The sequence below is a fragment of the Haemaphysalis longicornis genome, unplaced genomic scaffold, assembly GCF_048455015.1.
Source record: "Haemaphysalis longicornis isolate Haplotype H1 unplaced genomic scaffold, Haemaphysalis longicornis Haplotype H1 scaffold_4, whole genome shotgun sequence".
Lineage (NCBI taxonomy): Eukaryota > Metazoa > Arthropoda > Arachnida > Ixodida > Ixodidae > Haemaphysalis > Haemaphysalis longicornis.
Window position 1 is genome coordinate 95,834,315 of NW_027526361.1, and position 26,821 is coordinate 95,861,135.

General features: G+C 46.3%; 1 protein-coding gene across 1 annotated transcript; it reads right to left on the reverse strand.

The window, feature by feature from the left end:
• On the reverse strand, positions 1-26,821 carry LOC144179122 (ornithine decarboxylase-like). The gene is made up of 9 exons (XM_077707353.1): positions 26,715-26,821; positions 23,482-23,578; positions 22,213-22,289; positions 14,806-14,972; positions 10,332-10,466; positions 7,536-7,701; positions 6,227-6,380; positions 4,678-4,781; positions 1-2,365 (listed from the first exon to the last, which is right to left on the reverse strand). The coding sequence occupies exons 1-9, from the start codon at positions 26,796-26,798 to the stop codon at positions 2,048-2,050; spliced, it is 1,302 nt and encodes a 433-aa protein (XP_077563479.1). The 5' UTR covers positions 26,799-26,821; the 3' UTR covers positions 1-2,047.

Genomic DNA, 26,821 nt, shown 5'->3' on the forward strand with positions numbered 1-26,821 from the left:
TTACAGAGGGGAGTGGGTACAAACATATACTGCATACAAAGCAAAGTACAACAGAAAAATTGCAATCAAGTAACATCGCTTGTTACAGGGTTGAACTAAAGGTTACATACAAATAAAACTAGTGACAGCAAATTTAAATACAGCAGCATCTTGTATACCAACAATGTCATAAGGAAGACGATTCCAACATACAGAAGTATTTGGCACAAATAAGTCCTGAAAACAGTTGGTGTGCGCTGACGGAATTCCCACTTTATGGCCATAATCAATCTGAGGGGAAACGTAAGTTGGTGGGGACAACAATCTATTTCTGAGTAACGGATTGCTAAAGTAAATTTTATGAAACTGACACAGCCGAAACACTTTCCTGCGAAGAGACAGTAGGGATAATGATAGTGTATTTATTATTGATGTGAAACTCGAGGTGCGATGGTTCTTAGAAAGAATGAAGTGCGCTGCTCGATTCTGCACTCGTTCTAATTCGTAGATAAGCGAGTCATGACCTGGGTCCCAAAGAGATGCTGCATATTATAAGTTGCTACGTACCAATACCTTGTAAAGTAAGAGTTTAAGGGAACCGGGCACCTGATTAAAATTTCTTCGAAGGTAGCCCAACATGCTATTAGCGTTAGCTGTAATATATTCAATGTGTGTCTCCCAAGATAATGTAGACGTTATGTGTATGCCCAGATACTTATAAGAATTTACTGCTTCGAGAAGAAGGTTATTAATGTGATATGCGCTACTACTAGTGCTGTAACGGTGCACATGTGCACCGTTACAGCACTAGTACTAGCGCATGTACATGCGCAAGTACATGCATGTATGCATGTACTTGCATTTGTTGACGTTTAACGTCATACGCCAAGTCACACCATTTCTGAACCCGATCAATTTCAGCCTGCAACTCAAGTACATCTAAATGACCATTCATTGCCCGATAAATTACGCAGTCATCTGCGAAAAGACTGACTGAAGAAGTAATGTTTAGAGGCAAATCGTTGATATAGACCAGAAAAAGCACTGGTGCCAACACGGAGCCCTGTGGGACCCCAGAGCCAACCGGTACCCTGGGCGAGTCAAAGTTTTTAACCGTTACCAATTGGGAACGGTTACTGACAAAAGCAATCACCCACGCGAGGACGTTATCTATATTGGGGCTCCTTAATTCTAAAAGGACTAAATAATAAGGTACTTTGTCGAACGCTTTTGAGAGATCTAAAAATATAGTCTATGGGTAGGCCGTTGTCAAGAATAGAATGCAAATCGCGAATAAAACATTAGAGTTGCGCTTCCCAAGAAACGTTTTTACGAAATGTATGCTGCGAATAGGTAAAGAAAAAATTGCCCACTAAACATTTTACAAGCTGCGAATAAATTACGTGTTCCATTATTTTACATGGTATCGAAGTGATTGATACTGGTCTGTAATTTTCCGGACAAAATTTATCATCTGACCTAAGGAATGGAATAACTCTTCCCACACTCCAATCATCCGCACGACAGCCTGCTTCCAGAGATTACTCAAATATTTTTGCCATAACTATGGAGCAGCAGAATTTAAAGGTTTTCCATTATTATTTGTACGCCTGCTGTGTCGAAACGAATTGCATCCATCGGGAGATAACCACGGGTTTGATAAATAGGATTTGATTCTTTGTTGACGAAACCCGAGACTGCCGCCGTGAAGTGGCACAGAGATTAACAGCGCAGTCATCACTATGGGTTACCGCGTTCGAAGTTTTCAGTGTTAATTCGCAACTTTATTTGTTATTCACTACCCTCCAAAATTGTCTCGGGTTGTTAGATAAGATATTGGGGAGTGTGTTATTAAAATAGCTTTCGTTTGCTGCTTTTGTGGCCCTCCTGTATTCGCCATTAGCAATGTAGTAAGAATCCCATCTGGCCTGAAATAAATACTGTAGGTAAAGTACAAAAAGTGCGCACTGTGGTGCTATGAAACTGAAATAACAGTAAATCTCTGAGGCTAACAAGGTTATCCTAGCATTACACGCAAGAGTTAAACGGAAGGCTTCCAGATGCGCGCTCATGTTTCTGCCTCCAGGGCGGTCGCTTTCTTCAGGACGTCCTCGGGCTGTCTGTAGCCCGGGGAGAGCTTCGAGGCCTGGAGAAGTCGAGATACTCGGCCCACGTCCTCGGGGTCTGTCCTGTAATGGACTGGCGGGAAGCCGGTGCCGTTGAAGCCGCAGGCGTTGACAAGACCATAGGCGCCCACATTGTCCATGAGTAGCCACTCGCCCACGGACACGTCGAAATATGGCACGCCCTCCTCGAACGCGTCGCGGGGGAAACATGTTGCACCCCACAGAGTTGTCAGCTCATTTCGGCGCCGCTCGTAGGGTGGCTGCAAGGTCGAATATTTATTTGCCGGTGGTTAATTATAAGCCTAGAGGATGATGGCAGCTTCGTTTCTTCTACTAAATCAAGTGGGGTGTTACCAGTGCTTCTACTGTGCGAAAACTACTCGTATTACAAATAGTGCTATTCAAAATTACTGTAAAAATTGTACACGATACATGCATTACAATTCTACTTCACTACAACAACTGGTTGTAGTTCTTTACTATTCTGACTTCACCCCCATTCTTAGTGTTCACTATCGTCAAGAAGACACATTAACTATCGTTTTAATGCAAAACAAAATTTCAAAGCTGCAGGTTCGACGACCCATGTTTGTTGCTCTAGGGGGAAAATCTATTTTAACACCAGTAATGGGTAATGCATCGTTTAATGCAGTTTACAAAGATGCCCACCCAGTTGGTTTCTTTAGGTTCACGGTGAAAGACGCAATATAACTTCTTAGTCAACATCACGTGACCAAAAGTTATCTTAAAGGTACAAGCTCACCCAAGCGCTCTTCATGAGGTAGGGAATGCGAAAGCGTTACTACGCAATGGCTGAACGTGTCGTCTAATCATCATTATCATCATCATCATTTCTCCTTTGTGACATTGTCTTCCTCCATACGTAACGCCCTGCTATCCCTCTCTCCCTTTTCTCCACTAATGCCATAGGTCATCCTTGTTGTAATAACGTTTATACAATTCGTTTTCTCGCGTTTGCACTGCTTGTACGCCATTTGTTGGGGCAGCAGCACCGTACAATCACAGGTTTTAGTATATGTCGCGTAGCAGCGATACAGTACGTGGCACGCCAAGCAAAGCGGGTGTTTTGTAGAAACAGTTTCTTGCTCACTTAATTCCCACTTTGAAATTCGCTTGCTCAGGCATCTCATTTTGGATTCACTAGGTGCCTCTGACACACGTTTGCAAGTCCATGACCAGAGCGCATTCCCTGGGTCCTATTTAGTAAGGTAGAGCTACCGTGGTGTTGGGATGCGTGCTCGTCTCGGATTCCGGATACCACGCGCTCGAATCTCATCCACACCCAAATTTGCGCAAGCGTATATTCAACTCGATGACTTTACTTTGTTGACGGAAGTTCGCCTGATAAATTTGGTTCCAAGATAACCGAGCATTTTCCCACCTGTTTTCTGTTGTTCGACCCATCGACCATTTGGTGTGCTATTGGTCGGTCGTTTTTTCCGCGCCGTCTGTTGGCCCAAATCACGGGATTTTTAACCCACTGAGTTAATCGATGCTTTCGCATTGTCATTTTAGTGCGTCGAACTTTGGCGCCACGTTTGACATCGTCGTTGGCGTCGTAACCATAGAGTTTCATACGAATATATACTAGAGGGAAATCTGGCGCTGCATTCGCGGGCCGCTGTGGGCGGCGCCATTGCAGCTAGCGATGTTCCTCGCCTCCTTGGCTTGGTTAGCCACATGGCTTCTTTTTCGTCTTGAAGCCAAAAAAGTGTAACATTGTTTTTTTGTTCATCTTCCATGAAGCTTCTAAATAATCCCTGACAAATAAATCTTTCTGGAGCTTTAATTTTATAACAACAGAACAAATTCGATTATTTTATGCAGTAATATTGCTGCATTTTTGCAGCCAAAGCCAACTTTTCAGCCTGTTCGTGAGTCATGCCAAGCACACGTGGAACGTGCCTGCCCGGTACATGACGGCACGCTCGATGAAGTGCGGCTCCCCTAGACAGTGGCGCCAGATTTCCCTGTAGTATATATTAGTATGAAACTCTATGGTCGTAACCGAGCTAACGAAGACAAAAAGAAAGCGGCGGGGGAAAGTGTGGCAAAATTTTGAGACGTCTTCTTTTGAGAATTTTGAGACAGCACAAGACGTCTTCAGCGGCGACGCATGGCGAAAGTGTGAGGCGAGGCAGTGAGACATGATGGGCGGTGACGCAGTTCGCACCGACGACACAGAAGCTTACCATCGCTACCGTCGAAAGAACCCACGAGCGAGTGCTGCCTCAGCGCTCTGCAGCGCTCAGGGATGATTGCTGAACAACGAGTCAGGCAACCGCCGGATGTGCTCCGCGTTCTCCTCGTTGCGAGACTCATTCGAATCACGTGACTTTTGTACTGGAGGTTCAAACACGATTCACAACAACATGCTCGGCGGCGGCGACACGCTGCGAGATAACAGCAGAGTAGCGCGCGCCGCCGTGCGTTCGCTGATCACGCGATCACTTCCTTAGACCGAGAAGAGTGCAGTTCGCGCTCCACACAAATTTTGCGTTAGGGAGTGCAGTAATCGCCATTAATTTTTGTTAAAAAAGCCCTTCCTTACACTTAGCGGTGCATGCTTGATATCCATTCGTGGATACAGTGCTCTCGGGATGCAGTTTACTTGACTCTCGTTGACGTATACATCGTGTTTTTTTCGCACAGTACCTGCAAAGATATAGTAAAAGAAATTCGAGTTGGCGTCTCTAGATGGCATTTATTGGTGAATTTTTATATTTAGAAGAAAAGGACCTGAAGGTCGCTCGTGTGGGAAGAGGGGGATCGGAAAGCGGTAGGCACCCACAAAATCTCTGTTGCCAGGCCGCTGGCCATACCGAATGGGCTTAGGGGGGGGGGGGGGGGGGTCAATTATGTCCTTATGCAAAGCTTCAATATCAGCATGATGACAAACATTATGGCTGTGTCTATGCAGATATCCAAAGGGGAGGGCATTATAAGATGCATGTTGGCTTCACACACGGTGTGACAAAATGTGCATGTACGGGGGGCGGTGATGTCAGTTACCTTCTGCCGGTTAGCAAGTGTCTGCCAAGACTCTCTACATAGCAATAATAATTAGCCTTTTTTTATTATATAAATGTGCACATTTTAGGAAAGACATTACACAACGGTTCCCAGCATAAGACCAGCATAAGGTTCACAGCATAAGACCGCACATTCCTAGTTGCTTTTGTTCTTGAAGAAGCCTTCGGTTTTAGGGAGTTTGGGGACTCTCTCTGGGGACTCTTTGGCATTGTGGCTACATTTACTACCCCAACGCTCTTAAACGGATAGTTCCCGAATTACCGGAGTCTACGCTTACCTCGCGCTACAAATTCCTGGAGTCTACATTCGCTTACTAGTGACATGTCTACACTTAGAGCCCAAGTAAAACGACAAAAAATTTAGAAAACTAACAAAATACGTTAAAAAATACCCTTAGACATTGTTTTCCTCCTAAACAGCTTGCTGCGCTTTTTACAAGTTTTCACAGGGACAAAAACACAGAAGGTAAAATTTAGGGCGGATTACTTTTTGTGTTTACTTGAGGTATCACTACTCTCAAACATCTTTTACCAATTTTTCTACACCAAATGATGCTTAGTATGCCTAGATATTATTTATTTAACATGGCAGTCTTCCCTCCGGCACATCCTAAACTGACAGGGTTGAGCGCCTAACAAGCAGACTAGACAATTCAGTGATGCCAGCTATGGGAACACTGGAAAATACAGTTAAGGCAGAAAGTTGGGCTAGTTGGTTATCTGACTGCATTTTACGAGCGAAAAAGAGAAGTACACAGGACACCAGCGAGTGTCCTGTGTACGTCTTCTTCGTCCGCGTCTCTTTTTCGCTAGTAAAATGCAGACTGGAAAATACAATTCACTTGACGAGTGTGTTGACCAATAAAAGTGACGAACATACAGAACTCACGAAGAACTTATATTAGTTGTTAAATCCTTTAATTACCATCGATGGTAGTTAGCCTGGTTCTCTTGGGTAAAATGCAGACTGGAAAATACAATTCACTTGACGAGTGTGTTGACCAATAAAACTGACGAACATCCAGAACTCACGAAAACCTAGTATTAGTTGTTAAATCCTTTAATTACCATCAATGGTAGTTAGCCTGGTTCTCTTGGCGACAACCTTGACTGCCATTGTGTAGGCTGATGCTGCGAGAAATCTTCCGGGCTCGGCAATGACGTGAGTGCCACACGACTCGGGAAAATGTGTGTCCAGCGCTGACCGAACCGCTGCACAAACCTGCGTAATAAAACCCAGTGAAGTGCACATTTCCCCCCTTATTTCTGTTTTCGTTCAACGAGCCCCTCATTTCCCATTTTTATTCGCTACAAGCACAGTGAGGCCATCGGGTCTGGCAGTCTTGGTCCCACAGTAACTCAAGAGGGTTCAACGCTTGTCAACCGCTCTCGACACGTTGTAGACGCTGGAGTCACTCCCCGGTGGAAAAAAAGAAGGTCTCTTCAGCCCCGAGTAGTTGAAGTGACACTGGCTGTCAAATTCAAAAGCAGAAAACAATCACCTTAACTTAAATACCCAAGAAGCTGGAGGGGACCGCGAAGAATAACTGGATTCGTACGTACGCACACGCTTGCATACACTATGGGTGTGTATACGTATGTGTGTGAATATTAGGGCTCGTTGAATCACTCTTAGCTGAGCACGAGGTCGCGGGTTCAATTCCCGGCCGCGGCGGCCGCTTTTCTGATGGAGGCGAAAAGCAAAAACGCCCGTGTGTTCGAGATTTCGGCGCACGATAAAGATCCCCAGGTGGTCAAAATTAATCCGGAGCCCTCCACTACGGCGCGCCTCATCGCCTCCGTTGCGTTGGCGCGTTAAACCCTACAATCAATCAATCAATCAATCAATCAATCAATCAATCAATCAATCAATCAATCAATCAATCAATCAATCAATCAATCAATCAATCAATCAATCAATCAATCAATCACTCTTAGAAATGAGGGCCAGCTGTGAAGGACGCCAAAGAAGGTAAAACGGGCAAAGGGGGTAAGTTATGTATTCTTCTGCAAACATATATAGTTTTGGAAATCTTTGAAAGATAGAAAGAAAGTGCAAGAAAACGTGCTCGCCGGGTGAGATGTTTCCAGAATAAGTGACTTGCCCCTTTTTCCCTTTGCCTTCCTTGGTGTTCTTGAAGGCTGGCCCCTATTTGTAAGCGTCATTCGATAAGCACTTCAATTCCCACCCACCCACCCACCCACCCACCCACCCACCCACCCACACACACACACACACAGACACGCACACACACACACAGTACATGCAACCGTCTGCGTTCGTACGAATCCACTTACTGCCTTGCATTACACTCCGTTCCATAATGTGGCCAAATCCTCCCAGGTAGGACTAAATCTTCATTTTGTTCACTTTTACCTTAGCAAAGAGATCCAGCTTTCGGAGGCCGCCAGGAAATCCTCCACCGATATCAAGCGTGTTCATTTGGATCCCGAGTAGGGCACCCATGTCGAAGAGGTGCCTTGATTGCTGAATGGCGACTCGCATGCCTTCGGGGCTGCAGGAAATGCTGCCAAGCTGAAAGCTGCCAGTATAAAAATCATAAAATCAGTGTAAACAATGTTATTTGCGCAAAATTCCTTTTAAACACACATAGGTATCGTGAGCGAACAAGCCCTGCACAGCTGAGTTACATACATATTCTTAAAATATAAACAATCCGATTTCAATTGTCCCCGTTGCTGTTTCAAATACTTGTTTATGAGATACATGGCGTTTCTGGGCTAAAACAACCTCGTGTAGAGCGCTATACGTCCCTTGTTGTAGCGCGATTCGGAACTGCAAGCGCTATTACAGGCTAACTGCACTCAAAATTTATAGCTCATAAAAGCGTCATTTCTGTACAGTTTGCCTAAAACGACTGCAAGATACAAAAACGTCAGCTGAAACATGCGTATGTGTGGTAAAAACGACCATCAGAAATCGAAGATTTTGTAACCGAAATTGAGAAGAGCGCGGGCCTGGCTGAAATCATGTTCCAGCCGGCCGAGCCGGCGAGCGAGCGGCGGCACGCAGCCCGCCGGCCATTCTTTTGTTTCCTCCATGCCGCTGTCGGAGGCGAGCCTGCGCGTAACGCTTCGCCCTCGCCGCAGTCCTAGCAGAAGTGCGGCCAGCTGGCCTAGCGGAGCTCGACCGGTTCTTCTGACTGGCGGTAGGAAAAATGGGCCCATCCCCGCGAGGGGGACTCGAGTAAATGCGTCGCATAGGGGGTGGGTGTATTGCGTTAACGTTTAGTGTTTGGGGGGTTGGTGCTATCACGTGTACACCACGCAGCTATCACGCCGCTAGCACGCCGCTGAGTCGCCAACGCACGCCGCTGACGACGTAGTTTGAATGAGTCAAGGATATAAGGCGCGTTCGTAGCCTTTGATTCTGTGTCGGTTTTGTGGCGCAGTGGGAAGATCACCATGTACCACGCGTTCCGCCCACAGGTAGTGAATGCGTTGTATCAGCAGCTTCGTGACGTAGTTTGAATGAGTCAACGATATAATGCGCGTTCGTAGCCTTTCATTCTGTGTCGTCTTTGTGGCGCAGTGGGTAGAGCACCATGTACCTTGCGTTCCGCCCGCAGGGTCGTGGGATCGAAACCAGGCGCCGGTAACTGTTATTTCTTTTTATAGTGTAGGGGGAGGCTGGCTGCTGCGGACGCCGACGCACGGGTGACATCGTGAGTTATACAAATGCTCTGCATTTAAAAGCTCCGGGCCGGCCGGAATGTCCCTTCCGCTTCATGGCTGTTTGCGCCATTCGCCGGCAGGTGCAGCGTCGCCTGCGACGGAGCTATATTGAACGTTTCTAATTAACAACGCATTTCACGGGGCTACCCGTCATGCCCCAGTTAGTTTGGGGGTACGTACTGTACGTTCTACGTAAATTTGACCCAGGTGAAATTTGAGGCCAGTTGGCTTTTAATGCGTAGTATTCTTTTTAGAATGCCCCCAGAATCAGGACCGTGTATAGCGCCCTGCATTTGCACAAAAATGCAGATTTAGCGGAAGTAACACCTTTAATCATTGTAATAGCGTAGGTGGAAATAGTGGGTCGAACAAAATTTGGAAAAACCAATATTAAAACAAAAAATAAAATTTTCAGAAGGAGGATGAGACAAAATAAAAAAATATGCATTGTATACATCTCCTCCGAAAACCGAAGACTAAACTAAAAAGGCGCTTGGAAGAACGTTGGAAATACGAATTAAAAATAACGAGAATGGGCTTACCCTGCACTACGCCTTGCATCTCCGGAAACGAAAATATAATTAGCGACGTAATTATCGCCATAATGGTATAAATTTACATTACTGGCCAAAAGGAACAAAGGGAAACTTCAAAATTAAAAAAAGTATACTACGTAATTTGCTACGCATGGCCTTATTTGGCTACAAAGAACTCATACTCTGGACAAGCGGGATAACAATGTTGCGCATTAGTAGACAATTCTCTGAATTTCTGGAGATCTTTTTATTGCCAAGATTCCTAAGTTGTTCCATGTTGGCTGCTTCCCTCTTGTCAGGGAAGAACAAGGGTTTGGATAGTTACTACGTTACGGATCCATTATTAACCCTGTCACCTTTAAGGATCGAGATGGCTTGTCACATATTTTGTGTGCCTGTATTTTATGAAATAGGCGCTCTCTGATTTTCGATTAGCAAGCTCTTCCGTTCACGCGCTCACAGGATAACCCTCTCGTGTGCACGCAGGTGTTTATTTTATTTTCGCACTTTCGTAGCTTGTGCCACCCGCTCGGGATTCTGCCGATATTGTTTCTTTCATACATTCAGAATTGCTTGCTTCTTAAAACTGAACTACAGCAAGCGCTATTGTGAGCCTAGGCTTTGGCCAGCGTTTCACCTATACGATAAATAAACGAAAGAATTTCTGCTGAATCTCTGCTCCTACATCGTCTCAGATTCAAAATATCAGCGTGACATGCATCTTTTTCTAATTACATAAAACTTGGCTACATCAATAATTCCTTATTTTTAAGGTTGCAGGTCTTGTGAAAGCCTAATGCAAAGCGTAAGAGTAACCGTAAGCGTAACCCCACATTTTAGTTTGTTGGAAGTGAAACAGGGATCAGTACCTCCATAAAAAATAGTCGTGACAGCACAAATGATATTTTAAATTCAGGTTGAAAGTAATGGCATTAACTTACGCAACACCAACAACAGTGATCCCCAGTTTGATGGCAGTCTTCAGAACATGTTCTGCTTCAGACAACCGGCAGCCAAATTTTTGGGCCGTTTTTATCCCTTGTTCTTTTCCATCCACTGCGAACCTCAGCAGAAGCCTGCAAGCGGGGCGTTTGATAGTCTTAGCTGTGGCGATTGAATGAACCTCCCCTGACTGCGATCGATTGATCGTCGTCTATGATAACTGTGGTTATTGATTGCACAGAAATCACAGGCGACAAGGAGACTGAGTACTCAGTGAGTAATGAGATTTACGGGAGGTTGCCTCCATTAGCCGTATGGGCTATAGAATCAATAACGGCACCAAAATCTGAATATAAGCTATGAATACATGTGTACATGCATGCACCCACGCGAAAATTCACATACATAGACTCTAGCGGTAAAAATTTTGGAGAAGCTTTGTAACGCAACGAAATCTTTTCCCACAATCTTGTGACGATGCTTCTTCTATCCTCCCTACTGCACCGTAATTTTGCGTTTGAATAGGGCGACGTAAAACAAAATTAATTATGCAATATAGTTTAAGAGGAGCATCCAGAGGAAACTTTCTCGAAGAACGGGCATTGCACTCGTGTTACGTGGGCGCAGGTACGTACAGACAATTTCACTGGGATACGGAATGTTGAAGTGTTTACACACTACGAGCCAGACGTTTAAATAATGGAATTTAGCGCGCCTTGTTGCGTTAATCCAAGCTTGGTGAATGCGGCCACGGACAAGGTAAACGTATAGAGCCCTATAGGGGTGCATTGGCATCCCGACTGACAGCCCTTTTGAAGCTTGCCTCGTTCTCTCAAACGCACGTTTGGGAACAGAGGAGGCGCAGGTTTCAACTCAAGTGTGAGGGAAGGTATCTAATGGTGAAAAAAACTCTTATACGTCACGGTTGGCGGCTGTCGAGGCCATTCTTCCCGTATTTGTCACTCTAAAGGAGGAGGACACATGTACGCAGAAAAGAAGCCAGTGCCCTGGCCAGGTATGCGCACAAGAAGAGGCCCGTTGGGGCTCCTTCACTGGAAATGCATCCCGCCTAGCATAGATGGCTTTGAAATATGTTACTGGCCTCGCAGTGCAACGCCACTGCATACCGCCCATGCTTCTACTTTTTTTTATCGGTGCTAATGTTACTGCCTGCATTCCAGACTATTTCCTTTCCCGTGCAATAAATGCTTTCTGTTTTCGGTTTATTACCGCGAATCTGTGTATCGCTACCGTCCTCACATTTCTATTCTGCATCCTCAATAACGAAATAAAAATGCCTTGCGGCACGGGCAGCTTTATCCGCGTGTCTTTGAAGCCCGAGGCGCTCGTGTGTCTGCGTTTGTTTGTTTGTTTGTTTCCGTGTTTGTGCGCGAGTGGGCTTCTAGGCGGCTGCTGCCTAAAGGGGGCGTCCGCCGGGGAAGAAACCTTCACTCGGACGTACAAGGACGCGACGGAAGGATCGATGTCCTCCCTGTGGGATTTCCCTTCTTTTCTCTCGTTCTTATGCTGAAGCTGCGTAGATATAGTCCATACTCCCGGACTCCGGAAACGTTGAAAATTTCTGGGGGTGTACTGTCTGCTTAAACGTGCCCTGCCACGATTTTCCACCATGAACGGGTACGTCTACCCTCTGATTCCAGACCCTCCGCGCAAATTGAATGAAGTCGTGGAACGTCTAGTCGCAGCACACAGTCGTTAAGAGTTCGCACCATTGTTCGAAATTATGTTTCTGATGGAGGCGAAAAGCGAAAACGCCATGTGTTCGAGATTTCGGTGCACGTTAAAGGTTCCCGCGTGATCAAAATTATTCCGAAGCCCTGCTTTACGGCGCGCCTTGCCACCCGGTAGCGTCGGTGCTATCGGCGCTATGTATAGATGTTTTACATACATGTTTTACTAATCATCTTGAAAGACAGCGTAATAGACAAAGACCGGAGGGAAAGAAGACTCAAGGACGACGCTGACTTCAGCTGAGCTTCGCTGGTTACGCTCACACAGTAGAATGGTTCATGATTTTAAGTGCAGAGCACTCGATGGGCTCGCCTTGTCGTCTTAGCTCACAAACGGTCGATGCCAAGCGACTGCCGGAATCAGGCGGCGCAGCGAGATAACGGACCTAAGTAGAGCCTGGTGTACCGTCGTCCGGGAATCACGCTGAGGCCACGAAAACCGCGCGGTTTAAATATACATAACCGTTTGATCCTCGTGAACCGCTGGCGCTTGTCCCACATCTCTCCGTTGACTAGCGCGAAAAAAAAAAAAAAAAACTGCAGGTACATTTCAGGCAAAATCTGTGTAAATAACCGACAGCCCCCGCGTTCATTTAGTTAGGAACGCTCGTTGGGTTAACTTTTACGATAGTAAGCGAAAAAAGCGGCCGCGCAAGAAAGAAATAGCGCGTTCGAAATGACGCAAAAGGGCATCAGCCGCACAAGAAAAAATGGCGCGTTCGAAATGCCGCAGGAAGCTCCAGCATACAAAATGAAAGCAAGCACAAAAAAAAAAAAAACAGACCTCCGCGCGCGCACTTTCAGGCAGGGGGCAAGCGAGCACTGCGGAGTGCTCGCTTGCCCCCTGAATTGCATATTTGAATTGCATATTCATCAAGAGAGGAGTACGACAGGGCGGCGTAGAGCGTGATGACTGGTAGCAGTGAGCGGATAACGGCGCCGCCGCCCATTATGGCGAATCACTGCTCTCTGCACTTCCGATAGCTTTCACGTTGAGTGGAACGGCTCTAATTTTTGTAAGCCCTGTAGGGTCAGTCTCACTATCCGGTGCTGCTTAATATTTGTTTTTCTGGTGTGCTTTTACCACTTTTCGCCACTGATTTTTTTACACTGAAACTGCATTGGCTAGCAGCTCGGGGCCTTCAGTCGGTGTCAAGAATTTACTCCGGCGTGTGTTCGGCGTATGCAAAAAAATCTTGAAAAAATAAAACTTCCTTTATAATTTGATGTAAAAAGTCTTGTATACCCCCCGAAAAAAATGTATTCTCAGCAATAAATTTCTGTTTAGGGGTGAAGTCTACCTTAAAGGGATCGGTGTAAGCTTGGTCTTTGAAAGCTGGCTTTTCCACATTCCCGTGTAGAACAGTCAAGCATGACCTTTTACGGAGGGTGTATGGCTAGAGCCCCACTTTGTACTCCTCTCCACTGCCGCCACCTCTTTCCCGAGTTGCGTATACTGCTCGCCACGAGCGGCATCTCCTCCCCCCTGCCACTGCGCAATGCCGCTCGCTCTTCGAAGGACCCCTGTGCGGAGCGCTAGAGCCTGCACTGTGATTGGCGTAGCCCCGCTATAATAAAACGGCATTGCCTCTACCCACCAATCGTGTGTGCCACTAGCCTGTGACGTACAGATCTGGTCACTGTCCTCATAATCCAACATTGCAAACCCCTCGCCGGGTGGAAGGGCTCTGATGTTTGTATCCCTCTGTGTTTTGCTGCTTTTGGCCCATGCTTTCATGTCCACTGCGTTGTTTGCCTGCTTTTTCCGAATGCTTGCCTCGTTTTCTCAATGTGGTTTTTCTGCTTTTCGGTCATGCTCCTTCTTTTCGGCGTACATAGTTTTACTGCTCTGTGCCAGTGCATGTTTCTTTCCCGAAAATGTAAAATCTCATTTGTAGGCTGCTTTTCGTTATTTTCGGCTGCTTGGTTTTTGTATCAGTTTTTTCTTGATCATCATCGCTTTTTGTTTGTATTTTTGTTGCTTTATTTACCCATGTGAAAAGCTCGCTTTGCTTCTGTGGCCAATCCCTCGTGCCTAATTCCTCTACGTGATTATTTATAGTATTCTCTACGTGAATATTTGTGTGAGTATTCTCTACGTGATTATTTATTTATTTATCTACGTGATTATATATTTATATTAAGTGAAACAAAATAAGTGAATTAGTGTACGCACGAAAACGATCTGTCACGTTATATGCGATATTGAAGAAGCCAAGTGATATTCAGCTACATTTGAAATGTTTTTTCTTCTCTGCCTCTTAGGTTAAAAAAATAAAAATCCTTTCTTAAAAGAAAGGTGGTTAAACGCCAAGCTTTCTCCCTTGCTTGTCCAATATCCAAGCCGCTGCGACCGTGTCAAAACGGTGCAAACGCATAGACGTCGGCTTCATAACGTGAGGGAACCAGGTACGATTCCGACCACGGGAGGGTTTTCTTCACCCTTGAGGCGCTTGATGTACTTTTGTGGAAACCCACTGTAAGTTGGCTTTCGTGCAGTGCGTTCTGGGTGTAACATTTTGACTTTGAAGACATTGGCTTTTGACCAGAGAAAACGTCGCGTTTCAACCATCCTTCGCTTCACCCACGATCGTCACCGTCATAGAAAGTTGACTTTCCCCTGCAGTGCGTTTTGTGGCAACGTCGCCATCAGTCAGGCATAGAAAGCGTCGCTTTAATAGGCATTTTCTGCTGAGAATTGTATGCAGATACGCAATACGACCTTGCATTCCTGTCCGAAATCTTCTCCAATTCTTCCACGCAGTCGAACGTCATCAAAGTCACTCCGACATTTTTGGCGTAGTCTAGATGTGAAACTTGCTTTGCTGGGTTTGCGTACACAATCCGCCTGGCATCAACGCCAGACTTTAGAACCTGCTGAATTTCGTTCTGTTTTGACAAAAAAAGAGAAAGAAATGAAAGGAGACAGGCAATTTAGAGACTGCAGAAACGAAATTTCGGGTTAATGCTGTCATCGATGAAATTGGTGAGGAACACACGCCGAAGTGGGGCGCGTCCTTTATATAGCGTAATTAGAAGGACCGGGATCCAACCTACGTCTCAACAGGGAGTATAGTTCTGCTCAAATTGTCATAAACTACCCCTCGAAAGTGCAGTGATGGCGTAGAGGTAGAGCCTCCGCCTCGCGTGCAGAAGGACCGTGGTTCGAATCCCGGTGCCGGACAATTCCAAGCGGATTAAAAAGAAAAAAAAGAAAAAAAAATCCGCGTATTGATGGAATTGCACAAAGGGGCTTGGGGTGCGGCCTGACCCCGGCGACCATCGCCGGTAATGCACTCCCTCATCAGGGCAGTATTGGCCACCCTCCCATGAATACGCCAATTAACCCTCGGCCCTCAGTCCCCAGCGGCTGCGAAGCAACTGACCACGGCGGCGGTCAGACCTATGACGCAGCAGAGGGTGCTAAGAATCCCTGGATCCGGACAGGCCGCCAATGGAATCTGAACCTGGCAACGTTGAACGCGCGAACCTTATCTAGCGAAGCGAGTCTCGAGGTGTTGTTCGAGGAATTAGAGGGCATTAAATGGGATGTAATAGGGCTTAGCGAGGCTAGGAGAGCAGGCGAAGCCTTTACGGTGCTGAAAAATGGACACGTCTTATGTTACCGGGGTCTAGAGGACAGAAGAGAACTGGGAGTGGGACTTCTAGTCAATAAAAGCATAGCTGGCAACATAGAAGAACACTATAGCATTAACGAAAGGGCAGCAGGTCTTGTAATTAGGCCCAATAAGAGGTACAAGCTCAAGGTGGTGCAGGGCTACGCGCCCACATCCAGCCACGACTACCAAGTAGTGGAACGCTTCTATGAAGATGTGGAATCGGCAATGGCTAAAGTAAAAACACAGTATACCGTAATTATGGGGGACTTCAATGCTAAAGTAGGCAAGAATCGGGCTGGAGACAAGGCAGTTCGTAAATATGGTCTGGGCTGTAGAAATAGCAGGGGGGGACCTACTAGTTGAGTTTGCAGAACGGAATAACCTACGCATAATGAATACTTTCTTCTGTAAACGGGAGAGTCGGAAGTGGACCTGGAGGAGCCCGAATGGGGAGCATAAAAATGAAATAGACCTCATATTATGCGATAACCCTGGCGTCGTGCAGGATGTGGAAGTGCTCGGAAGGGTAAGGTGTAGTGACCACCGTATGGTAAGATCTCAAATTAGGCTAGATTTGAGGAGGGACCGCAACAAGCTAGTACGAAAGAAGCCGATAAATGAGCTAACAGTAAGACGTAAAGCAGAAGAATTCAGGATCGCGCTGCAGAACCGATATTCAGCTCTTAACGATGAAGCCGACCTTACGACACAGGAAGCCAGCAACAACCTTACACTCATTATCACGGAGTGTGCAGTAGAAGTCGGGGGCACTATGGCTAGACAGGATACTGGTAAACTTTCACAAAAGACGAAAGATCTAATTAGGAAACGGCAAACCATGACAATCTCTACCGCAGCTGACAGAATAGAACTAGCGGAGCTTTTGAAGTTATTCACTAAGCGTAAGACAGCTGACATACGGAAGTATAATATGGAGAGGATCGAATACGCTGTAAAGAACGGCGGTAGCCTGAAAGCACTGAAGAGGCGTCTCGGCGCGGAGAAAAATCAGATGTATGCACCTAAAGATAAGCAAGGCAATGTCATCACAAATAGGGATAAAATAGTCACAGTGGCCGAGGAGTTCTATAGGGACCTGTACAGTAGCCGGGACATCCAGGATAATGCCGAACGAGACAGTAGTTCAGAGGAGATAGACATCGATGTCTATCTCCTTTCGGTCGTTACTGATGGGATATCCCATCAGTAACGACCGAAGAAGCAAGGAAGGCTTTGAAAGAAATGAAAGGGGGCAAAGCACCTGGTGAGGATCAGATAACAGCAGACCTCTTGAAAGGTGGCGGAGAAATTGTACTTGAAAAACTGGCAAACCTGTATACCTGTATACGCAATCCCTAATGACCTCAAGTGTACCGGTATCTTGGAAGAACGCGATCATCATCCTAATCCATAAGAAAGGCGACATGAGGCACTTGAAAAATTACAGGTCGATCAGCTTACTGTCACTCGTCTACAAGGTACTTACCAAGGTAATCACTAACAGAATTTCTGCAACCTTAGATTTCAGTCAACCTAAAGAAGAAGCAGGGTTCCGTAAAGGTTATTCAACAATGGACCATATTCACACGATCAATCAAGTGATAGAGAAGTGCGCTGAGTATACTGAACCCCTATATATAGCCTTCAAAGATTATGAGAAAGCATTTGACTCGGTCCAAACCCTAGCAGTCATGCATTCAGGCATTACGGAACCAGGGGGCAGATGAGCATTATGTAAGAATACTAGAGGATATCTACAATGGGTCTACGGCTACCATCATCGTCCATAGGGAGAGCAGTAAAATACCTATAAGGAAGGGTGTCAGACAAGGAGACACAATCTCTCCAATGTTATTCACAGCATGTTTACAAGAAATATTCAGAACATTGGATTGGAAACAGGTGGGAGTAAGGGTTAATGGAGAATACCTCAGTAACCTCAGATTTGCTGATGACGTTGCCTTGATAAGTAACTCGGGGGATGAATTGCAAAGCATGTGTAGCGCCCTTTTGTCAGCGCTCTTATCCGGCGCCAAGGTGCTGGCTATTTAAGACGACGACAATAAAGAGACGAGCTGCGCGTTCTGGGTGCATGAGCACGCACTGGCAGTTCGATTCCAAAAGCCTGCCACGCTGGTACTCTCTCTGTTGCGCTGCACTGCTACCCCGCGGTTCCCGACACATGCTTTCCGAACTGGACGAACAGAGTAGAACCGTGGGCCTGAAAATTACTATGCAGAAAACTAAAGTAATGATCAATAACTTCGGGACAGCACAACGGTTTGAGATAGGTGGCGAGGCAGTGGAAGTGGTAAGCGAATATATCCACTTAGGCCAAGTTCTGACCCCAGATCCCAACCATGAGGCAGAGATAATTAGAATGATAAGAATGGGGTGGAGTGCATATGGCAGACATTCTCAGATAACGAATAGCAGCCTACCATTGTCGCTGAAGAAGAAAGTGTATGACAGCTGCATCTTACCGGAACTCACCAACGGGGCAGAAACCTGGAGGCTCACTAAGAGGGTTCAACTTAAATTGAGAACGATTCAGCGTGCAATGGAGCGGAAAATGATGGGTATAACATTAAGGGACAAGAAGAGAGCGGAGTCGGTCAGGAAACAAACACGTGTTAAGGACATATTAGTGGATATTAAGAAAAAGAAATGGACGTGGGCAGGGCATGTAATGCGAAGGCAAGAAACCGCTGGTCATTAACCCTTTCATGCATACGGGCCTCATATGAGGACACATATTTATCTTACTACAGACATCATCCAGTTACTTGCATCGAGCTATTAGCCGCATAGTGTCCTCAATTGAGGACGCGTCAGAGTTCCTAACTTGTTTCACAGATGGCGCTAGCTGTCTGTGTTTCTTAAATCGCCAGGTTCTGAGGGGCAGTAGGCTTGCTTGAGGTCGTTCAATGTTCCCAAAAAACAAAAAACATTTGCTCGACAGGTTATGGTGTTTTTCAACTACAAAAAATATGGTCGCAAAGAACAATTCCTGAATATTATGAGCTTCTTTTGTTAAAGTTTTCTTCTTGGCGGTGGGCCGTAGAGAAAGAAAAGAACAGATGTCCTCAAGTGGGGACAATATGCAAGAAACGTATAGCCTTACCTGCAGCGCCACCAAAAAAATAATACTCGTAAAATGCCAAGCCAGTGCTGAAAGTGCTTGTTTTTTCCCGCGCTTTACGTGCATCGTTGAGTTTGCTTTTGCGCGGTTTATTGAATGTGAAAAAGTCTCCCGCTTCCATAAACCTTGGGCAAAACCACACATTTCGAAGATGTGTTCCAAGCGGGGACTTTCCAGGGAAGAAATTGATGCTCTTTTAGAGCTCTCCTCTGATTCTGGTGACGATTCCGAAGCGGATGATTGGGAGCCGCTCCTCACCGATATTGGCACTTCGAGCAGCTCGGGAGACGAAAGTGAAGACAGCGAGCCTGTGCGTGATAACGGCGCTTCGACAAGCTCTGGTGCAGCTAAAGCCCCCTCCAGAACATCTATGGTGAGCAAGAACAGCACACCGTGGATCGCCGACAAAGACAACGACTGGGCAGGAAAGGCTCCCGATTTCCTTGGTAAGCATAAAGTCAATGTGCACGGTGCGCTCCCCATTGACTACTTCCTGGCTCTTTTTCCTGAATCGTTACTGGAGCACATCGTTTTTCAGACAAACTTGTATGCCGTGCAAAAAGGGAAAGAGAACCTCAGGTTGACACTGCCAGAGCTAAAAGTCTTCCTTGGCATATGCCTGGTAATGACTTACATCAGATATCCTAGAATCAGAAATTACTGGTCAACGGAATCCGGACTTCGAATGGACCTTGTCGCCGATTCAATGCCTGTCAACCGTTTTCAGGAGATTCGAAGATTTCTGCATTTCAAAGACAACAGCGACACTCTGAGCTTCCAGAATGACCGCGTAGCTGGAATGAGGCCAGTCATTGAGGCACTCAACGAAGCATTTTGCTCGGCAGTTGATCCCGAGGAATACCAATCCGTCGACGAGATGGTGATACCATTCAAGGGGCGCTCCTCCATAAAGCAATATCTTCCAAGTAAGCCGAAGCGCTGGGGTTTCAAGGTATTTGTGAGAGCAGGAGTGTCTGGCTACATTTACCGTTTTGAGGTATACCAAGGCGCAACAGGGGGGCGATCCAATGTTTCAAGAGAAATTGGTATGGCCGGAGAAGTTGTCATCAGGTTGTCCAAGGGACTTGAAAGGAAAAATTATAAAGTTTATGCTGATAACGTATTCACATCTATGGCCCTGGTCAGGAAACTGAGAGAGGATGGAATATTTTTTGCCGGTACATGCCGTGCAAACCGTCTGCAAGGAGCGGATAAAAAGCTCAAGCCCTTGAAGGAGCTCAAAGCGGATGGAAAGGGAAGCACATCAATTTGCACCTCAGCCGACAACATCACAGTGACAAGGTGGCTGGACAACTCGCTTGTTCACGTTGTTTCCAGCTACGCCGGACGGCAGCCTGAAGGCAGTACCAAAAGGTACAACAGAAAAGAGAGAAAAGTAATGGATGTCACCCGGCCGTACTCCGTGGAACTTTACAACAAACACATGGGAGGTGTTGACCTCGTGGATTCCTTGATTGCAAGGTACAGAAACGACGTCCGGAATAAGAGGGGCTACTTGAGGATTTTCTTCCATCTACTAAACGCCGCAGTTGTGAACGCCTGGATTGTGTGGAGGTGGGACAAATGTGTGGAGCATCCAATGGACCAACTTGAGTTCCGAAGTCGCGTTGCCAAGGCGCTCATATTTCGTGGTGAAGCAGCACAGAGCTCGAAGCGACGAGGACGGCCATCCAACGATTCGCCGACAGCCCCCATAAAGAAGAGAGTGTTCAACCATGTGCCCCTGGAAAAGAGGCTCGATGGCGGGCGCCATTTCCCAAAGAAGAGCGAACAAAAGTACGCCAGCCGCTGTCGAAGCCTTGCCTGCCGCAGCAAGACAAGGTACCTCTGCGGTCGGTGCAACGTGCCTCTGTGTCCCGAGTGCTTCCAGTCCTTCCACAGCACCTAAGCTGAATGTGCAAGACTGATCTTCAGCATTCCATTTTGAATTGCAATTGTTTCTACCAGTGTTTTAGCATGAATGCTCAATAGAATGATTAGAGTATTATATATCTCATGTGTGCTGAAACCAAAGAAAAATATCAACTTAAAGCATGATGTCCTCAAATGGGGACACGTTGATACTTTCATACAGAGGCTCTTGATCACTTGAAATAAATTTTTTTCATAGTCTTTGTGGCCCCTGCGAATACTTTTTGGTGCAAAATAATTTTTGTATTCTCTGGATTTAATTCATGCATGAGAGGGCTAAGGGTCACAGAGTGGATCCCTAGAGAAGGCAAGCGTTGCAGGGGGCGGCAGAAAGTTAGATGGGCAGATGAGATCAAGAAGTTTGCGGGGATAACTTGGTCACAGTTGGCACAAGACCGAGGTAATTGGAGAATAATGGGAGAGGCCTTTGCGCTGCAGTGGGCGTAGATAAGTTGATGATGATAATGATGATGATGATGATGACCCCTCGTAAGGAGTGGAATGTCACCTTTGCGGGGACTCCATGCTTCGTTATTGGTGATTTAGCAGCGCTCTGATCTCCGGTTTGACAAATCGGACGGTGTAACGATGCCTCTGACGATAGATGCGCTTCGACGTACAAGTATGAGCAGGAAGTTGTCCCCAGAACAAGGAGCACGCCATATTGTCAGATAAAACACTCTCTTGAGAGTCATTTATAACACCTCAGTGCAGCAACTATTGTGAACAGTCAGCAGTGTTTTTTCTTAGCCGATACTCCTGTGCTAGGGTGTTTTAAGGAAGAGTTTTTTGGTGATGAGTGATTTCGAGCCGCACAATAATGCTTAAGGGGAAGTTTTATTGCTGCAGCTGCATACATCGCAATTTTTGAAAAGACAAAAAAATGGCCTTGGTGAATCAGAGAGGTCCCTACCAACGTTTAAGATCGTTACCAATTAAAGCAATGACCTTTACCGCTACGTAAGTGCTAAGAAAATTTGAGGCTTAGTTAATTAACTTAGTGTTTAGTTAATCTGCTTTCAAGGCTAATAATTTCCGCTAGTGCATTGATAAGACTGGAAATAGAAATGAAATAATTGGTGCATCGCTAGGTACTTGTGCTTTCGGATAAGGTCGCCTGCATATTTGTTGGTTTTAGTGTGCTCTGTAAAGGGATTGATTACCTGTTTTGTATAATCTTCAGTTCGAGCTGCACGTTCACGATTCCGCATCACCATCCAATTTTGCAATAACCTAATTATTCACGATTTACGTTTTTACGGCGGCAGTCAGTTGCTGGAGTGTGAGTATATGTACGAGACTTTAATGAACCATGAAGTACGAGTGTTTCCCTAGTTCCAGAATCCAATCATAACCGGCGACCGATCAGATTGCACGGGCATGCCCGTTCGCCAGCTTGTTTCGATTGTAATGGTACTTCGGAGTTTTTACTGACCTTGTTTGAACAGTCAAAATTAAATCCTTCCTTTGCAAGGGTATCTACAACCACAGGATCGGAGCAAGCTTTTACAGCTGAAAAAAAAAAAAAAAACGCACACAAGGCGATTATTGTTCAACATTAAATATTGATACTGAGGTGCATTTATTTTTTACGGCATCGCAAAATCACCCACTCCTGGTTTAACCCGCCGCGATGGCTCAGTGGCTAAGGCATTGTGCTGTTGAGCACGAGGACGCCAGTTCGATTCCTGGCCGCGGCGGGCGCTTTTATGATGGAGGCGTAAAGAAAAACACCCTTGTGTACGAGATTTCGGCGAGCGTTAAAGGTGACCAGGTGTGTTAAACCCAACCCTGCAATCAATATCCCTCCTGTTTTATTTTTAGAGTCCGTTGGTTATGAGCGCAGGCTAACAAAAGTGCAATGTTATTTCTCGCTCGTAATATTATATGACAAACGTATTCTGCATTTCTAGAGTGTTTATATGTAAGACAATAATACGGTATATTGTTGTAGGTCGCGGATCAAGAGTATACTTAAGAGGCGAACTTAAGAGGAGGTGATAGCGGCCGCTGGTGGACGAGATGATAGCGGGGCCACATGCACTCCATGGCCACGCCCGTTTCGGCTGCGTAACCGAAACGCCGGAAAGTCGATCACGGCATCTTAGAATTTTCAGTTTTACGCTGTAGATGCCGCTAGTTTAACCTGCGCCAAGTGATTGTGACGTTATCTATACACCCCCAAAGGCAAACTTCCCCCCAACCCCCTACCTTGTTAATACAGTATTGGACTTAAATGGATGTTGTCTCGCTGAGAGAGAGAGAGAGAGAGAGAGAGAGAGAGAGAGAGAGAGAGAGAGAGAGAGAGAGAGAGAGAGAGAGAGAGAGAGAGAGAAAACTTTATTTAATGGCCCGATAGTGTTCAGAGGGTCAGCGGTTGAGCCCAGCTTGGACCCGACGGTGGCCCCTTGTGGCCGGGCCGTTCATGGAGGTGGTTGCTGTGGCGGATCTCGCTGAAGCACTGGAGGTCCCGCACGGATCGCTAGAGCCACAAGCGCCTTCTGGATGTCCTTATTGGGGCTGAGCAGCGCGGCCTCCCAGTCTGATTCGTTGTGAATAAAATTGTCGCTCTGCATAGTGGGGCACTGCCATAACATGTGTTGCATGTTGGCCCAGACTCCGCAGGATGGACAGAACGGGCTGTATAGGCGAGGGTGTATTCTGCTGTGCAGTGCTGGAGAGTAATACAGCTGACGCCTCTTACCGTAGTAAGGCACAATGCTCGGCAGCTCTTGGCGCCACACTTGAGCTCGTGTCCGGAGCTCTCGCAGGTCGCACACGTAGAAAGCTTTATCTTCTTCCTACAAGAAAAGTAAATTTTATTGAATGCCCTTATACCAAGCTGCCTACGTGACATACATGTTTTACTGATTGATTAATTGAATCAACTTTAGTGAAACAGCGAGCAATATTTTGGGTACTGTCCCGGCGAGAGGTGTGCTAAATTCCAGGATACATACCTTGGTGCTGGTCGGCGAGATGGGCCCCGTCACCATGGATCGTAATGGACGAGCTAGTCAGTAGCTCCACCCACTGCCACGTAGTAAAGATAGGGAGTATGAGAAAGTGGGTTTGTGTGGGCATGGAGCTATTAGGTGGTAGCGAGTGTCTAATTGTCGGCGGTGTTGTGGGGGTATGTGCTGGTCTGCAGTTTTCGTAGCGCGATAGCCTCGCGTCAAGAGAGTTGTGGATGCGCCGGTGGAAACGTTTGGCGAGAGTATCGGAAGCTTAACAGCCCTTCGGGATTAGTAATAGCACCGTGTACGAGGTGGTGCTACCATCAGTCTTGTCTTTACGGAAGCTTTCTTTCCATTTTCACGACAGAGATTCCCCGTGAGCGGAGTCCTGATGATGCTAAGATCATGCTATCAGGATGACAGCGGCAGCCATGGGCGTCAGCAGGGGGTTGCGAAAGGAAGCACTTGCCCCCCCCCCCCCCCCCACCTCAAGACACACCAGAACGATTGCCCCACCCCCTCTCCCGCTCCCCCTTTCCCCTAAATTCAACGGGTTTGCCCCCCTCAAGACAAAACCCTGCCGACGCCCATGCCGGCACCCACAAAGTTTCAACGAGGATTCGCCACATGAAGCTTTTGATGAACACGGTCGCCCTTTAGCAGTACGGGACACTAAGGACATCCTAATCGGGGCATTCTCATGACCTCGTGAGGACATTGCGAATCGTATTTTACTATCCGCTCATGTGCCACTGTCTTTCATGATTCTTCATGACTCTTCTTCCACTATAATTCTGCAGCGAAGATGAGCGAGTCACAATGCTGATGATGACCATCGTGGCGGATGGCGTGGCGTCAAACGTTCGCACGGGCATATTTTTGTGCTGAGCCGAGTTTTCATCGTATTCTAAGGTAAACACTACTGCTTATTTCGAGGAACGAATAACTGGCAGTGATGTTCCTGTAAGCGCAGTTCCACCAGCAGGACAAAGCCGAAAGAGCTGATGCCCCTTGCGAGCATCTATTATCTCTTCGCTAAGGCTTTCGTTGGAGGACGCCATTCGCTTTTCGTGCTTCTCTGGAAACGTACGTCACTATTTTGTTGTCGCGAGTAGAAAGCGGGGGCAGGAAGGACGTTTGAATTTTCGAGTACCACGACTCCCGGGTTCACATTTTCAGATGTTTTTTTTTTTTTGCGTTGCTGCGCAAGCCGAACGGCTTTTTCGTTGGAGCAAATAGCGGAATCCGATGCCATTTCAAGTGGATTTCGTTGTCGCTTTGGTACCAATGCTTAAACACAGCTATCTAAAAAAAAAACAGTGAGCTGCGTTATCAGCACGAGATACTTTCCCTGTTTTGTTCCCTGACAGCTGCCGTTAGGCGCGCGTGTATAGTCGATGCAAAATGAGAACATGACTTTGCCTTCGTCGTTCTTTTAAAGCGAAGCTTTAGTGTATACTCACTCCGATGGTGTCTGTAACGTGAAAACGCCCTGCACAAGTCCGACTTTCTGTGACAATGATGATGAGTTATCCTGGGTGAAATTAAAAAAAGAAGAGGCTTCAGTGGCCGGGGTTCGAACCTGGCTCCCTCGCGTTTATGAAGCCGGCGGCTATCCGGTTGCTCCATTTCGACACTTTTTTTCTTCTTTAACACATGGAAATTTTAGAGAGAAGTTAGCCAAGACAATTGACACACAATATAAACACTAACAGACAGCAAAGGGTAAGCACGTCAGTCTAACAAAGGTCGGCACCAATTCAAAACTCAGGCAAGCAAACGCACGCATCCAAAAGATGCAGCCACTCTGGTGGATCACACTGCGCAACATAAACGCTCCGTACCAACACCGCCTGTTCCCGAAAAATGCACTTGGTCGGCCTAGGGGGTTCCGCATGCCGATCAGCCATGCGGCACTTCCACAAGCTAAACAATCCTAGGAGCACAAAAACGTCATATGGCATCCGATTAACGTCCTCAAATGGCAAGAAGCGAATGGTGTAGGGGGTGATTTCAATGTCCTTTTTTAGTGTCCGTTGCAAAACGTCCCAGAAAAATACCGCATCACGGCACAGCACAAAACAGTGGTCAATAGTTTCTGGTTGGTTGCACAAGCGGCTTGTGCAAAAGAAAAAAAAATTGCCGCTCGTTGCTCCATTTCGACACGGTCGAAGCTGTGTGGAAACCTCAGACGTCAACCAAAGAATGCTTCACGAGGAAGCTACGCCTTTAAATTAACTATCGTCGTCGTTACACGGACGAATGTAAGATTTTTTAAAATTTGTTTTCAATAAAACTAAAACACTACATGCTGTGCATCTTCTTATGCTTCGTTGTGCAGAATCACTGATCATGTTCTCATGCCTGAAACTCTAATTTTTTCTTTCGTGTTTTTTTTTTTCTGATTATACTGTTTCGGGCATCGCTCAATCGCAGCTAGGTAGGGTGATTTAATGTCAAATAATTACAATAAGCCACGATGCACGCGCTTGTGGTCGTACAAAAAATGTTCCGGGATGGATAAAAAAATAGCGAAATACCGTGGCTCCAGTGCGCAAAACATTGCCTCCGGGAAGTTATATGTTTGTGCAAGAAGGCCAAATTAGGCCCGAGAGAGGCGAGAAATTTCGGAAATTGTTTTTCCGCTAAACAAGTTCAGCAGAAACGTCACTGGTGAGGGATAATAAAAGCGCAGTAATCAATGTGTTAAATCCATGCTAGCATTCCAGCACTCACTCAAACGGCATCACGCGCACCAACGCACTGGGTTCCTTGGCGGTGCCTTTTGTGGCCTCCAATAGCAAGAAATACGTGTCCGTATGTCATCACAGAGGCATTGCGAGAAGTATGTAATTTACAGCCACTATTTCATCTGTTTTCCTTATAGTTCGTAGTTAAAAGTTTGCATTAAATTCACGGAACTTGGTTTTCCGATGTGGCAGTTTTCCGATTTTCTCGCATGGCTTGCGCAAAGGCTTACCTGTGTTTCCACGACATATCTAGCGACTTCCCGGACACTTCCTTTGTCGTGAACAAACATGCTACGAGTCTTGCCTTGTATCATCGTTGTGGTGGCTGCACAGACAG